The following is a 12,421-nucleotide window of genomic DNA, read 5'->3' on the forward strand; positions in this document are numbered from 1 at the left end:
CCTACCCTTCTTTGGACTGTGGGAGGAAACCAGGAGGAAATCCATGGTGACACAGGGAGAGCATGAAAACTCCACACAGACAGTGACCCAAGGCCTGGAACTGAACACAGGTCCCTGGTGCTGTGAGGCAGCAGCACTAACCACTGTGCCACTCTCATTGTAAAGTTTATTTATTAGTTTCACAAGTAGGCTTACACTAACACTGCAATCCAGTTATTGTGAAAATCCCCAGCCACTGAGAAGATGATGATGAGCTGCCTTCTTGAACTAAATGGCTTGCTAGTCCACTTCAGAGGACAGTTATGAGGCAATCATATGTTGTGGGATCGTGTGATGTATAGGCACAGTCCAAGTAAGATTCCTCCCAAAGAGTATTAGTGAATCACAATTCGATCTTACAATTTAATTTTTAAAAATTACACTTTCATGGGATGCACGTGAGGTTGGCCAGCATGTGTTGCTCCTTCAAGGCCTTTGAATTACTTGTCCACTAACATAACCACTAAGGTTATCCATTTTTTGTCATTGTTTCAATTCTTTTACAAACATTGTCCACCAAGAATCATGTGTTTCCTACAGACAGAATAAACTACAATCTACTCTTGATCAATTGGAGTAATTTGCTCATTCTCATTTTTATCCAGTAACTTCTCTTTATCTACAAGAGATTTCAATAACTAACAATAACAAAGTATATTAATTAATAATTATACCAATAAAAACATTCTAAGGTTCACATGAGTGCAATCAAAAATATGGATGCCTAGCCAAAGTATGAAACATTGGGCGATGAAGAACTTAGTAAACAATGGATTTTAAATTGTGAAACAAACAAGAATAGGTAATAACTGAGGGGGAGCATCTAGGCAACAGTGATCCCAACATATTATAGTTTCAGATAATAAGTGAGAAATAAAAGTGTAAGACAAAGACCAAAGTAACACATTCAAAAAAGGTTGACATTAAGTGGATGAGAATGGGTTTAAGGAAAGTAAATTGGACAAAATTACTTACAGACAGAAATAGAACAGCAGAGGAAAGTAAAAGTGCTCAGAGTTCAAAAGCAAGAACCAACTAACTAGAATTGAAACATCATGATTGATTAATTTCAATTTTGCTCTCATAATTTAAGAAAAAGACATACATAGATGAATATCAAAGCAGAGACCAACAAAAGGGAATACAAAAGGTTAGGATAGGAATTAAAAACTATTAGGAGACAGAGCAACTAAAAACAAAATTAATAAGCAATGAAATACCGGTAAATTTTTCAACAAAAACATAATAAAAGTCAGGATAAGGGATATATATGGGGTGAACAAGATGAGAGGTCACACAACACCACATTATAGTCCAACAGGTTTATCTGAAATCACAAGTTTTTGGAGCGCTGCTCTTTCATCAAGTGAAGTCCTGATGGAGGAGCAGCATTCCAAAAGCTTACAATTTCAAATCGGTCTGTTGGGCTATAACCTGGTATCATGTGACTTCTCATCTTGTCTATCTAGATGATGGACATCTAGGAACTCTATTCCTGTGTAAGAGAGAGAGTAAGCAGTGATCTGTCTGGGGTGTTTAAAACGTTCAAAGCCTTTGCTAAGATAGAAACTGGGAAATTATTGCCTCTGGTGGGGTAACTACAACAATAAAAGACTATAATCTTAAAATCAGAACTAGATCATGCAAACATAGAAACAGGAATAGGCCATTTAGCCCATCAAGCCTGTTCCGCCACTTAATGAGATCATGGCTGATCTGTGGCCTAATTCCATATACCTACCTTTGGCCCAAATCCCTTGATACTTTTACTGAACGAAAATGTATCTGTCTTAGATTTAAGGTTAGCAACTGATCTAGCATTAACTGCTGTTTGTGGAAGAGAGTTTCAAATCTCTACCACCCTTTGTGTGTTAAAAAGCTTTGTGACATCTCTCCTGAATGCTCCCTATTTCTCAAATCTCTAACCATATAAATAATGGAAACAGTCTTTCTTTACTCTGTCTTTTCCTGTTAATATCTTGAAGACTTTGATCAGATTATCCCTTGACCTTCTAAATTCTACAGCAAGCAGATCTAATTTGTATAATCTCTCCTCATAATTAAATCTCCGAAGTCCAGGTATCACTCTTATAACCCACAGTGCATTCCCTCCAAGGCCAATATATTCTTCCTAAGGTGTAGTATCCAGATCTGCTCACAGTACTCCAAGTGACGTCTAGCTTCGGGTGACTGTGTGGTGTTTGCATGTTCTCCCCGTGTCTGCGTGGGCTTCCTCCGAGTGCTCCGGATTCCTCCCACAGTCTAAAGATGAGCGGGTTAGGAGGATTGGTCATGTTAAATTGCCCCTTCGTGTCTGGGGGATTAGCAGGGTAAATACATGTGGTTACAGGGATAGGGCCAGACTGGGATTGTCGGTGCAGGCTCAAAGGGCCAAATGGCCTCTTTCTGCGCTGTAGGAATTCTATAATAGGATAACCATGGTTAGGTATACAAGAGAGAAATCAGAAAGAAATTGTCACATAAAGGGTAGTAGAAATCTGGAATTTCTCCACCAAAAAGGCAGTTATTGCTAGGTCAAATAGAATTTCCAAGATGAATAAATAGACTTTTTGTTAGGTATGGGTATCAAATGATACAGATCAAAAGAGGGCATACAGATATACATTAGCCATTAAAAGTGCAGACAATGTTTGAGGAATGGCTTCCAGCTGTTCCTAACAATAATTCAATATGAACTGCTATAAGGCAGGCAAAGAACATGTGTACCTTTTCTTCAATATGTGTTCAATGCACATGGTGACAATGCTAATCTTACCAGTTTGGTCCACTTGAGGATGTCCTCCATGGAAAAGGTTTCTTTGGGGAATTTTTCTTGAAGCTCTTCTTGTACAGTCTCTGGATTCAAAGGTTCATGCATCAATGAGGCAATAACATCAGCAATGCCTCCAGATCCTGCCAAGATCAGCCATGGAACAGAGTTTTCTATACCTTGATGCACTTTCTGTAAAAAAGTGCAAGCACACTTATCAAGACTTGTTGCTTTTTGATTTATTGACAGCAGTTATAGAATATGCATCTTCAACAACAGTTCCAAGGCTACTGAAAATTATCAGTTACCCACCGCCATAATGACACTAGTGAACCAGAGCATGATGTACTGTGTAACAAACTCAGTCCAACAGAAAGTTGGTGCTCAGCTGCTTGTTTTATTATTATTTTTAAACCAATTTTTGTACTCCAAACTTCCTTTCCTGAATGATTTGTCTGTTCACTGGAATACGTTCCTTACGCACCAGGTGCTCTACATCCACTTGCCTTCCGTTTTTTGGGATGTGGACATCACTAGTATATACTGCCCATCCATAATTCCCATTGAGAAGATGGTGGTGAACCGCCTACTTTAATACCGCAGGCTATGTGGTGAAAGTATTCTCACAGTGTTATCTGAAATGGCATTTCAGGATTTTGACCCAGCGACAGTGAAGGAACGGCAATATAATTACAAGTGTGGCTTGGAGGGGAACCTGCAGGCAGTACTGTTCCAATGTATCTGTTGTCCTTGACCTTCTAGGTGGTAGAGGTTACATATTTGGGAGCTGCTTCCTAAAAAGCTTTGACAAGTTGCTGCAAGTGCATTTTGTAGATGGTACACACTGCAGCTACAGTGCATTGAACCATAGAATCGCTATAGTGTAAGAGTTGGCCATTTGGCCCATTCAACCTGCACCGACAACAATCCACCCAGGTGTGGTGACCAGAACTGGATAGAATACTCTCATTGTGATCTAATCAGAGCTTTATCTAATCAGGTTCCTTGCTTTTGTACTCAATACCTCTGTTTATGAAGATCCTATAGGTTTTGCTAGTTGCTCATTCAATATGTTCTTCAAAGATGTTTAGAACTTAGAATCAATAGAATCCTTACAGTGCATAAGGAGGCCATTCGGTCCATTGAGCATGCTTTGACAACAATCCCACCCAGGCCCTATCCCCATAATTCATCGAATTTACCCTGTTACCCCCTGACAGTAAGGGAGTACTTACCATGGCAAATCAACCCAACCCGCACATTTTTGGACTGTGGGAGGAAATTGACACAGACATGGGAAGAGTATTCAAACTCCAAACAGAAAGTCACCCGAGGCCGGAATCGAACCCGGGTGCCTGGCACTGTGAAGCAGCAGTGCTAACCACTGTAAATAGTCAATCCCCTTGCCAGGATGGGAGTAACAGGTTCAGATTTTTGAGATCCATACATTGAATAAAGGAGAAGGTCTGCTATGAACTTCCGGTGCAACTCTCCTTTAATCTGTCAACTTTTTACCAGGTTAAGAATCTTAACCAATACAAAACCATGGATGATGGTCACATACATTCTACCTTTAAGGTTAATTGACCTGAGTTTATTTTCCCATTGGGCAAGAGGCCTATTGTAGATGAATAAATTATAAACTTATCACACAACATCTAATTTGCACCATGGTCAACTGGAATTGATTGGTATACACTTAAAAATTAATTTAATGAAAGCTGTTCTTTGTGCCATATCCCTCAGGGAGAGAATTGAAATTCTTGTGCGTTACAGAACCAGCATTCTGTACAGCAGCCCAGTCAGACAAATAGGTTGTTACCTGCAACACCTCGGGACGGCCATGGACAAGAACGCACAGCACAGGGATTTCAATACTGCCCGTTCCTGCAAAAGACAAAAGCAGCCTTTAAAGCATACTGCACAACTCTCAATGCTGTGTTTTCATCAGCAGGAAAGTCATTTATAATAAAACAACCAAATATCTTCAATAGGCTTCATGACACAATGCCTCTTTAGGTAGTAATAGCTGCACCCTTCCATCCAATGTCCACTTTCTGTATTTTTTTACATCTAAGTTGACACAGCTTTAGAGGCTGGGCAACAGTTCAAAGGTCAGGTATTGCTTCTTTTGTGTTGCAATATGTGTGTGCGTGATGCCTGGATAAGAACATGGTCAAAGATTAAAGTCTGTTCTCTGCCCATGGTTAGAGTCTTGCCTGAAAGGAACTTTTCCTGAGGACCGAGTGGACCTGTGCCATTAAATCGAGAGGGAAATGCATAATGCACCTGGAGGAAACCCACACAGACATGGGGAGAATGTGCAAACTCCACACAGACAGTCACTCAAGGGCAGAACTGAACCCAGGTCCCTGGTACTGTGAGGCAGCAGTGCCAACCACTTTACATCCCCCTGACAGAAATTGAAAATTGAATGGTTTCTCTAGCTGAAAATCTACCTAGTCAAGGGCTTCATTCCACAGCATTTAAAATCCCTCCAAATTTAAAAATATAAAATGCTGGAGATACTCAGTAAGTCTGGCAAGAGGAACAGAAGATTTTCCCTCGCATTATGCATTTCCCGGCAACGAATGCAGCACACCATTGGCTAGTGGTGGGATCTTCCAGTCTCGCCCTTGTCAACGGCATTTGCGTCGTTTGCCAGCCGCTCCACTGGAGGGGATGTCCCCATCGACAGGGCCAGGAGGCCATGCTGGCAGGATGGAGCGGAAAATTCATTGGAGATTTTCTTTAATATATATTCTTTCACAAGGTATGGATGTTGCTGGCAAGGCCAACATTTATTGCCTATCCCTAATTGCCCTTGGAAAGATGGCAGTATTTCAGGTTTATGGTCTTTCCTGTTGGAAGATGTATCAGAAGCACTGGCATGGAACATAGCATAATTCAAACCAATAGAATGGAGAAGATTAAACTGGAAGAATAGAAATAGAGAGCTTAAAGGATGTGTGGGGTGAGGAAGACCCATAGAGTCTGCACCGACAACAATGCCACCCAGGCCCTATTCCCGTAACACCAGCTATAACTCCCTCCTGGCTCTAGGCATTTAGCATGGCCAATCAACCCAGCCCACACATCTTTGGATGGTGTGAGGAAACTGCAGCAACCATAGGAAACCCACGCAGACACAGGGAGAATGTGCAAACTTCACATATACAGAGCCAAGGTAGCTGTAGGAGGCTGTGTGCTTGTAATGAATGTTGGACGAGAGCCTGTCCCTGGTAATGGAGACAGAGAAGTCAAGGAAGGGAAAAGGTCAAGGTGGACCATGAGAAATTGACAGAAGAGTGGAAATTGGAAGCAAAGTTAAGGAAATTTTCCATCCAGTTCAGGGTGAGAGCAGGCAAGAGCATCAATACAGTCATTAGTATACTGGATAAAGAGGTGAGGGAAAGGGCCAGAGTAGGACTGGAACTAGGAATATCCCACAAAATCCCACAAGAAGGTAGGCACAGCTAGGATGTAAACTTGAAGCAACCTTGTTTATTTGGAAGAAGTGAGAGTTAAAGCAGCTGTTATTTAATGTAGAAAACAAGGTCAGATGTAGGGGGTTCATGGTGAATGGAGACTTGTTGGATCTCGATTCAAGGAATAAGCAGAGAGTCCTCAGACCATGTAGTGGGAGGGAGGTGCAGAAGGATTGAATGCCCATGATACAATGAGCATAGTTATGTGGACAGGAAATTGCTGAAATAACTTAAGACCTCAGCATCTTGCGAATGTAGCAAAAGGGGGGGGGGGGAAAAAAGAGTTGAGGTAGGAAGAAACCAATTCTGTGGGTTAAAATCAGGCTGATGCAATGTGTCAGGAGACTCCTGTTTGTGTGTTTTGGGATGGAGGTAGAAGTGGGCTGTTTACCTTTGGGGAATGCTGAGATTGGGGGCCATGGAGGGCAGATCTCCAGAGATGAGGCCACTGACAGTTTTGGAAATGATGGTTTGATGGTTGGTGGTGGGTAAATGCTCCCAGGAGGAAGTATCAGAGAGTAGCCATCCAGCCTCTGATAGACAGAGGCTAGTTCTCCAAGCAACAGCAGCACCACTCGTGGCAGCAGGTTTGATGATAATGTTAGGGTTTAATTTGAGATGAAAGAATGCTGAGGAAGAGAATTCAGAGGAAGATAGTTTTAAGTGAATGAGAGCGTCAGAAACATTGAGGCAGCTGATGTCAGCAGTTCTCAATGAAAAGATTTAGAGAGGGTAAGAGGCTAAAGGGAGGAGTCCAGTAGGTTGGACCATGCTGGAGACGGTCAGCTGAGTGGATAGAAGACTCTTGGTGAGACACACTGTCACGGGGGTAAAGGTAATGTCAAAACTCAGCACCATGACAAGCTCTGAATTTATTGAGGGTAAACATGAGGGAAAGAGCCTTTCATAAGGATAGATTGTTCAGAGAGGGGAACGTCAGAAAGTATCATGAATACACGGGAAAGGGTCAGATTGGAAGAAGGGATGGGACCAGAAAGAAGTAAAGGAAAAGAAAGATTCACAAGGGTGTTGGCCTGAGACGTTAACTCAGTTTCTCCTGCCACAGATTCTCTTGGACCGGCTGAATATTTCCAGCACTGTGTGTTTATTTCAGATTTCCAGTACCTGCAGTACTTTGCTTTAGAAGTTCCTGGTGCGTAAAAACAGACACTGGAGTAAGTTTGTAGACAGCTAATTTTAGTTTTTCAGATAAATGAGGGCTTGCTCATTCCCTGCAGTCTTGTGGTTCAATGCTGTTAACTGGGTGCTACAAATGCATCAAATGTTTTTTTTCAAAAGAGAGATTTCTAGAGCTCTTCCTGAGAGAGCAGCAAGTGAAAGGAAGACCCCTCGGACATGCAGTCAGCAGCACCAAGAGGAGCGTGCGAGAGGAGGACTCTGCACCAGGCAACCAGCAGCACCAAGGGGAGTGTGTGAGGAGGACTCCGAGCCAGGCGGTCAGCAGCACCAAGGGGAGTGTGTGAGAAGAAGTCACAGTTGCAGTATATGGGTAGGCCACTTAGGACTGAAATGAGGAGACATTTCTTCCCTCAGAAGATGGTGAACCTGTGCATTCTTGACCACATAAGGCTGTGAAGGCCAAGTCACTGAATGTATTTCAGAAAGAAATAGATATGGGACAAGATTCTCCACCCTCCCAGTTTTATGTTCCCCGCTGGTGGGAGGTGGCATGTGGTTTGCCAACGGCTGGATTCTCTGGTCTCACCGCTATCAATGGGAATTCCCACTGAAGTCATCCCATGCCGGCTGGAAACCCATGGTGCGCTGCCAGTGGGACTGAAGAATCCCGCCAGTGGGAATAGCCAGAGAACTCCAGCCATGATTTCTGGACACAGAGGGTTATCAGGAGAGAGAGAGAGAGAGAGAGAGAGAGAGAGAGAGAGAGAGAGAGAGAGAGAGAATGTTGTTGAGGTTGAGGATCAGCCTTGATGACATTGAATGATGGAGCAGGCACAGTGGGTTAAATGGTCTACTCCGACTCCTATTTTCTATAGTTCTATGTTTCAAGCAGACCTACAGATGCTATCGTGAAGCTCATTCCTCATTGTCCTCAAGTTTGGATAAATGATAGGATATTACTTAGAGTTCATATAAAAGGCAAAACCTATTGCCTCAAATGTTATCATTCTAACATTATAAGCAAATCCAAAGTGGTGACAAGAGGAGGAAATTTTACACTCAGTGTGCAGACCGCTACTCACACATCCAACATCTTCCTCTGGCCATCCCATGTCAGAGGGAAGATTCCCATTCATCAGCTCAATGTAACAATGGAGGTATCTATTCTGAGCCAAGCTTTATTGAGTTTTACCTGCGTAGCCTGTCCGCTGTTCAGATATATGCTTCAGTAGTTTCAGCCAAAGTTCAGTGGTGCCGCCAGGAGTCTCATCGTCCACCAGTATGAAGTGGGAATGGTTATTGTCCAAAGAGTAAAGAGGACCTTGATCGGTCTCCTCAACCTGGTATATTGCTGGAGATCGTTTCTAATTGAAGATTTGGAAAAGTGAACAGACGCAAAGTCAGATGATTAAAATCAACATTGATAACATTACCAAAAACATTGCTTGGTTTAGATAGATTTTCCCTCAGTGGGTAGCACTGTTTGTGAATATTTGGGAGGGGTGGCACAGTGGTTAGTACTGCTGCCTCACAGTGCTAGGGCCGTACCTGAACTCCCAGCATGGGAGCCATCGCACCCTCTGGGCAGCAGTCACCTCTGGTGTGGAACACTCTGCCTGGACCAGGCCAAGCCACCGGCCTGCAAAGAAAACTCCCTGGCAAGCAGTAGCGAGGATCAGGACCCGGCATATGGGGTGCCCAACCTATTTGCCAGGCCTTCTGGGGCACCTCCTGACTTATGGTTGAAGAAGGAAAATGAATCACCACTGTATGAATCTTTCACAATAAGACACGCCTCCTCTTAAAGTTAGAGAGTATATCAGAGGAAGGTAGTTAGAAACTATTTGAACAACTAACCTTAACATTGGCCAAGCTTTCACGGTTAGAAATAATTTCCAATGGTGATATTCCAATTGCAAAGACTTTGATTTTGGAGGATGTGTTGGCCAAGGCATGGTCACGAACTGCTTCCCCTATGTGTTTGGTGATTCCAGCCCTTAGCCCACTTGTAATGATCCAAGCTCCTGTACAGAAATTGGGGGGAGAAATGAAATATTTCAATTACAAACGTGCTCATTATATCTATTCAATGTAATATGTGCCTCTCTTAGTCTTTAGGCTAACAAATGGTAGGATTTATGAAACATATCTGCCTGTTCTCACATTTTAATCTGCTGTACCCACTAAAGACCATGAGGTTCCATCCAAGAAGAGGATTAGGAAAGTCATACATTCTCACAGCAAAGAGGCTAATCAGCTCATTGTGCATGTTTTGGTTCTTTGCAAGAATTATCCAACTTAGTCCCATAATTAAGCTTCCTCCTCATAGCCTTGCAAAGTTGGCCTTCTTAAGTGCATGTTCAAACGCATTTTGAAACTTGCTATGCTATCTGAGTCCACCACATACTTACAGGGTATACCACATGCTAACAACTTTCTGTGAGAAGAAATAACTCTATACTTTTCCTCTAGTTCCCTTGCCAATTGTTTTAATCTATGACTATTGGTTATTCATTGGCCCACATGCAAGGGGAAATATTTCTCCCCACTTGGATCAAACAAAACCCCTCATAATTTCAAATACCTTAAACCTTAACCTACCCTGTTCCATGGCAAACAAACCAGCTTCTTGAAACTGACTGAACTCTCTCATTCCTGGTCCCATCCTGGGGAACCTCCTCTGCACTCTCTCCTGGGTCCTGAAATTCATCCTAAACCGTGATGCCCAGAATTGTACGCAACATTCCAGTTGAAGACTAATCATAGATGCAGATAGCTTTAGCACATATCCATTCTTCAAATTCAATGCCCTTATTTTATAAAGACAACCATTTCTTATATTTTCTTAACTGCCTTCTCAAGTTATCCTCTCATGGTCAAAGATTTACTCTTTACATGTTTGATGATGCATTTTACTTTGTCAGCAAATCTTTCCTCAAACTTTCTCTTCACTCATATATATCTTATTCGAATTTTACTAGGTGGCATTACCACATGGCAAAATGCCAGAAGCAGAAGGAGGCCCAGAGGTGAAGCCCTTTATTAATTTCTTAAGGACCTCATTTGACCTCTGGGTGGTAAGTTTAAGTTTATTTATTAGCGTCACAAGTAGGCTTACATTAACACTGCAATAAAGTTAGTGAAAATCTCCTTGTCGCCACACTCCAATGCTGTTCAGGTACACTGAGGGAGAATTTAGCACAGCTAAAACACCTAGCCAGTACAACTGTGGGAGGAAACCAGGGGAAACACATGCAGACTCAGGAAAGAACATGCAGACTTTACAAAGATAGTGAGCTAAGTTGGGAATCAAACCTAGGTCCCTGGTGCTGTGAGGCAGCAGTGCTAACCACTGCGCCACTGTGCCACCCATCGCTGTTAGAATTCCCTAGCATCAAGAAGGTTATAAGCACTTCACCATCTGCCTCCCTTCTTGGGTCACTGTTGGTGCCGAGTCCGCACATTCTCCCCGTATCTGCGTCGGTTTCTTCCCACAGTCCAAAGGTGTGCTGGTTAGATGCATTGGCCATGCTAAATTCTCCTCCATGTACCTGAACCTTGGGGCGCCAGAGTGGGGGCAACTAGGGAATTTTCATAGTAACATCATTGCAGTGTATAAGTAAGTCTACTCGTGACACTAATAAATAAAAGTAATTTCCCCATTTCCCTACCCGCTTACGGGATGTCCAATAAATACTTTCTATTATCTTGGTCTAGAAGTTCTGCTAGTGTTCATTGACCATTTTCTTGCCCTCTTTTTTGCCCAGTCCACCTGTACTTGATCAATTCTCAAATAATTGGAATTGGCCATCTTCCAGTTGGGTATTTTCACCATTGATTTTTCTTTGTCCCCTTCCAGAAGTTCCAGAACTGCTTTAAACCAAATAATGTTATGATCACTATTACCCGGATATTATCCTGCTTTAACACACTCCATTCGCCCGACTTCATTTCCCAGAATGACACTGGGCACTTTTTCAGCTTCATTGGGCATATTCAGAAAGAAAGTACTCTGTGCACATTTGAGCAATGTGGGGGTAAGTTTACCTGTGCTTTGAGCAGCCTTCACCAGACCTTTCCGGATAGTGTCCCGAAGCCATGATTTCATCAGGAAATTTTCCTCCCCTCCGACAATGGATACAACGAGGTTTGGGGCTGGCAAGTTCCAGCCTCCTGTTAGCAATTCAAATATAGCAGCCGGAGGAGTGTTACAGGACACTTGTACAAACTGCAACAGGAGAAATGCCAAAATAAATGGGAAGTAAATCAACACGGCTTGCATTGATATAGCACCGTTATATTAGTACAGCATCCCAAATGTACATAATCCGAAATGGGTGGCATGATTGCACAGTGGTCAGCACTGCTGCCTCACAGTGCCAGGGACCTGGTTTTAGTTCCCGGCTTGGGTCACTGTCTGTGTGGAGTTTGTACGTTCTCCCCGTGTCTGTGCAGTTTCCTCCGGGTGCTCTGGTTTCCTCCCATAATCTGAAAGATGTGCTGGTTAGCTGTTTGCCCATGCTAAATTCTCCCTCAGTATACCCAAACAAAAGCCAAAGTGTGGCTACTAGGGGAATTTCATAGTAAGTTCATTGCAGTGTTAATGTCAGCCCTACTTGTGACTAATAAATAAACTTTATTTTAAGGAGAAATCAGAATTGCAAAGGGACTTTGGGGTCTTAGTTCAGGATCCTCAAAGTTAATTTGAAGGTTGAATTCGTAGTTAGGAAAACAAATGTAATGTTTGCATTCATTCTGAGAGGGCTAGAATACAAAAGCAGGGGAGTACTATTGAGACTTTATAAGGCAAACAATATTTAGAATATTGTGAACAACTTTGGGCCCCTTATCTAAGGAAGGCTTTGTTTTACAGCTGCAGTCAGGCATTATTAGGCCACCCCCATTAACAGAACGGATTAAAAGAAGTCTTGCATCTGACAGAAATCAGTCCAACCTCCAAGGAATCCATTGCTGCCATGGAGCT

At 42.6% G+C, this 12,421-nt stretch overlaps 1 protein-coding gene across 1 annotated transcript in view; it reads right to left on the bottom strand.

Moving 5' to 3' along the window:
- The window catches only part of trpm5 (transient receptor potential cation channel, subfamily M, member 5), a 108,064-nt gene that overhangs the window by 58,704 nt on the left and 36,939 nt on the right, over window positions 1–12,421 (bottom strand). Inside the window, exons 4-8 of the mRNA XM_080191464.1 lie at window positions 11,485–11,665; window positions 9,295–9,461; window positions 8,630–8,801; window positions 4,632–4,696; window positions 2,816–3,001 (exon numbers count right to left, since the gene is read on the bottom strand). Of these exons, the coding sequence (XP_080047590.1) occupies window positions 2,816–3,001; window positions 4,632–4,696; window positions 8,630–8,801; window positions 9,295–9,461; window positions 11,485–11,665 (771 nt within the window). The remainder of the gene's footprint in view (window positions 1–2,815; window positions 3,002–4,631; window positions 4,697–8,629; window positions 8,802–9,294; window positions 9,462–11,484; window positions 11,666–12,421) is intronic.

This window comes from Carcharhinus amblyrhynchos, chromosome 6 (assembly GCF_965287045.1).
Source record: "Carcharhinus amblyrhynchos chromosome 6, sCarAmb.v2.hapA, whole genome shotgun sequence".
Classification (NCBI taxonomy): Eukaryota; Metazoa; Chordata; class Chondrichthyes; order Carcharhiniformes; family Carcharhinidae; genus Carcharhinus; species Carcharhinus amblyrhynchos.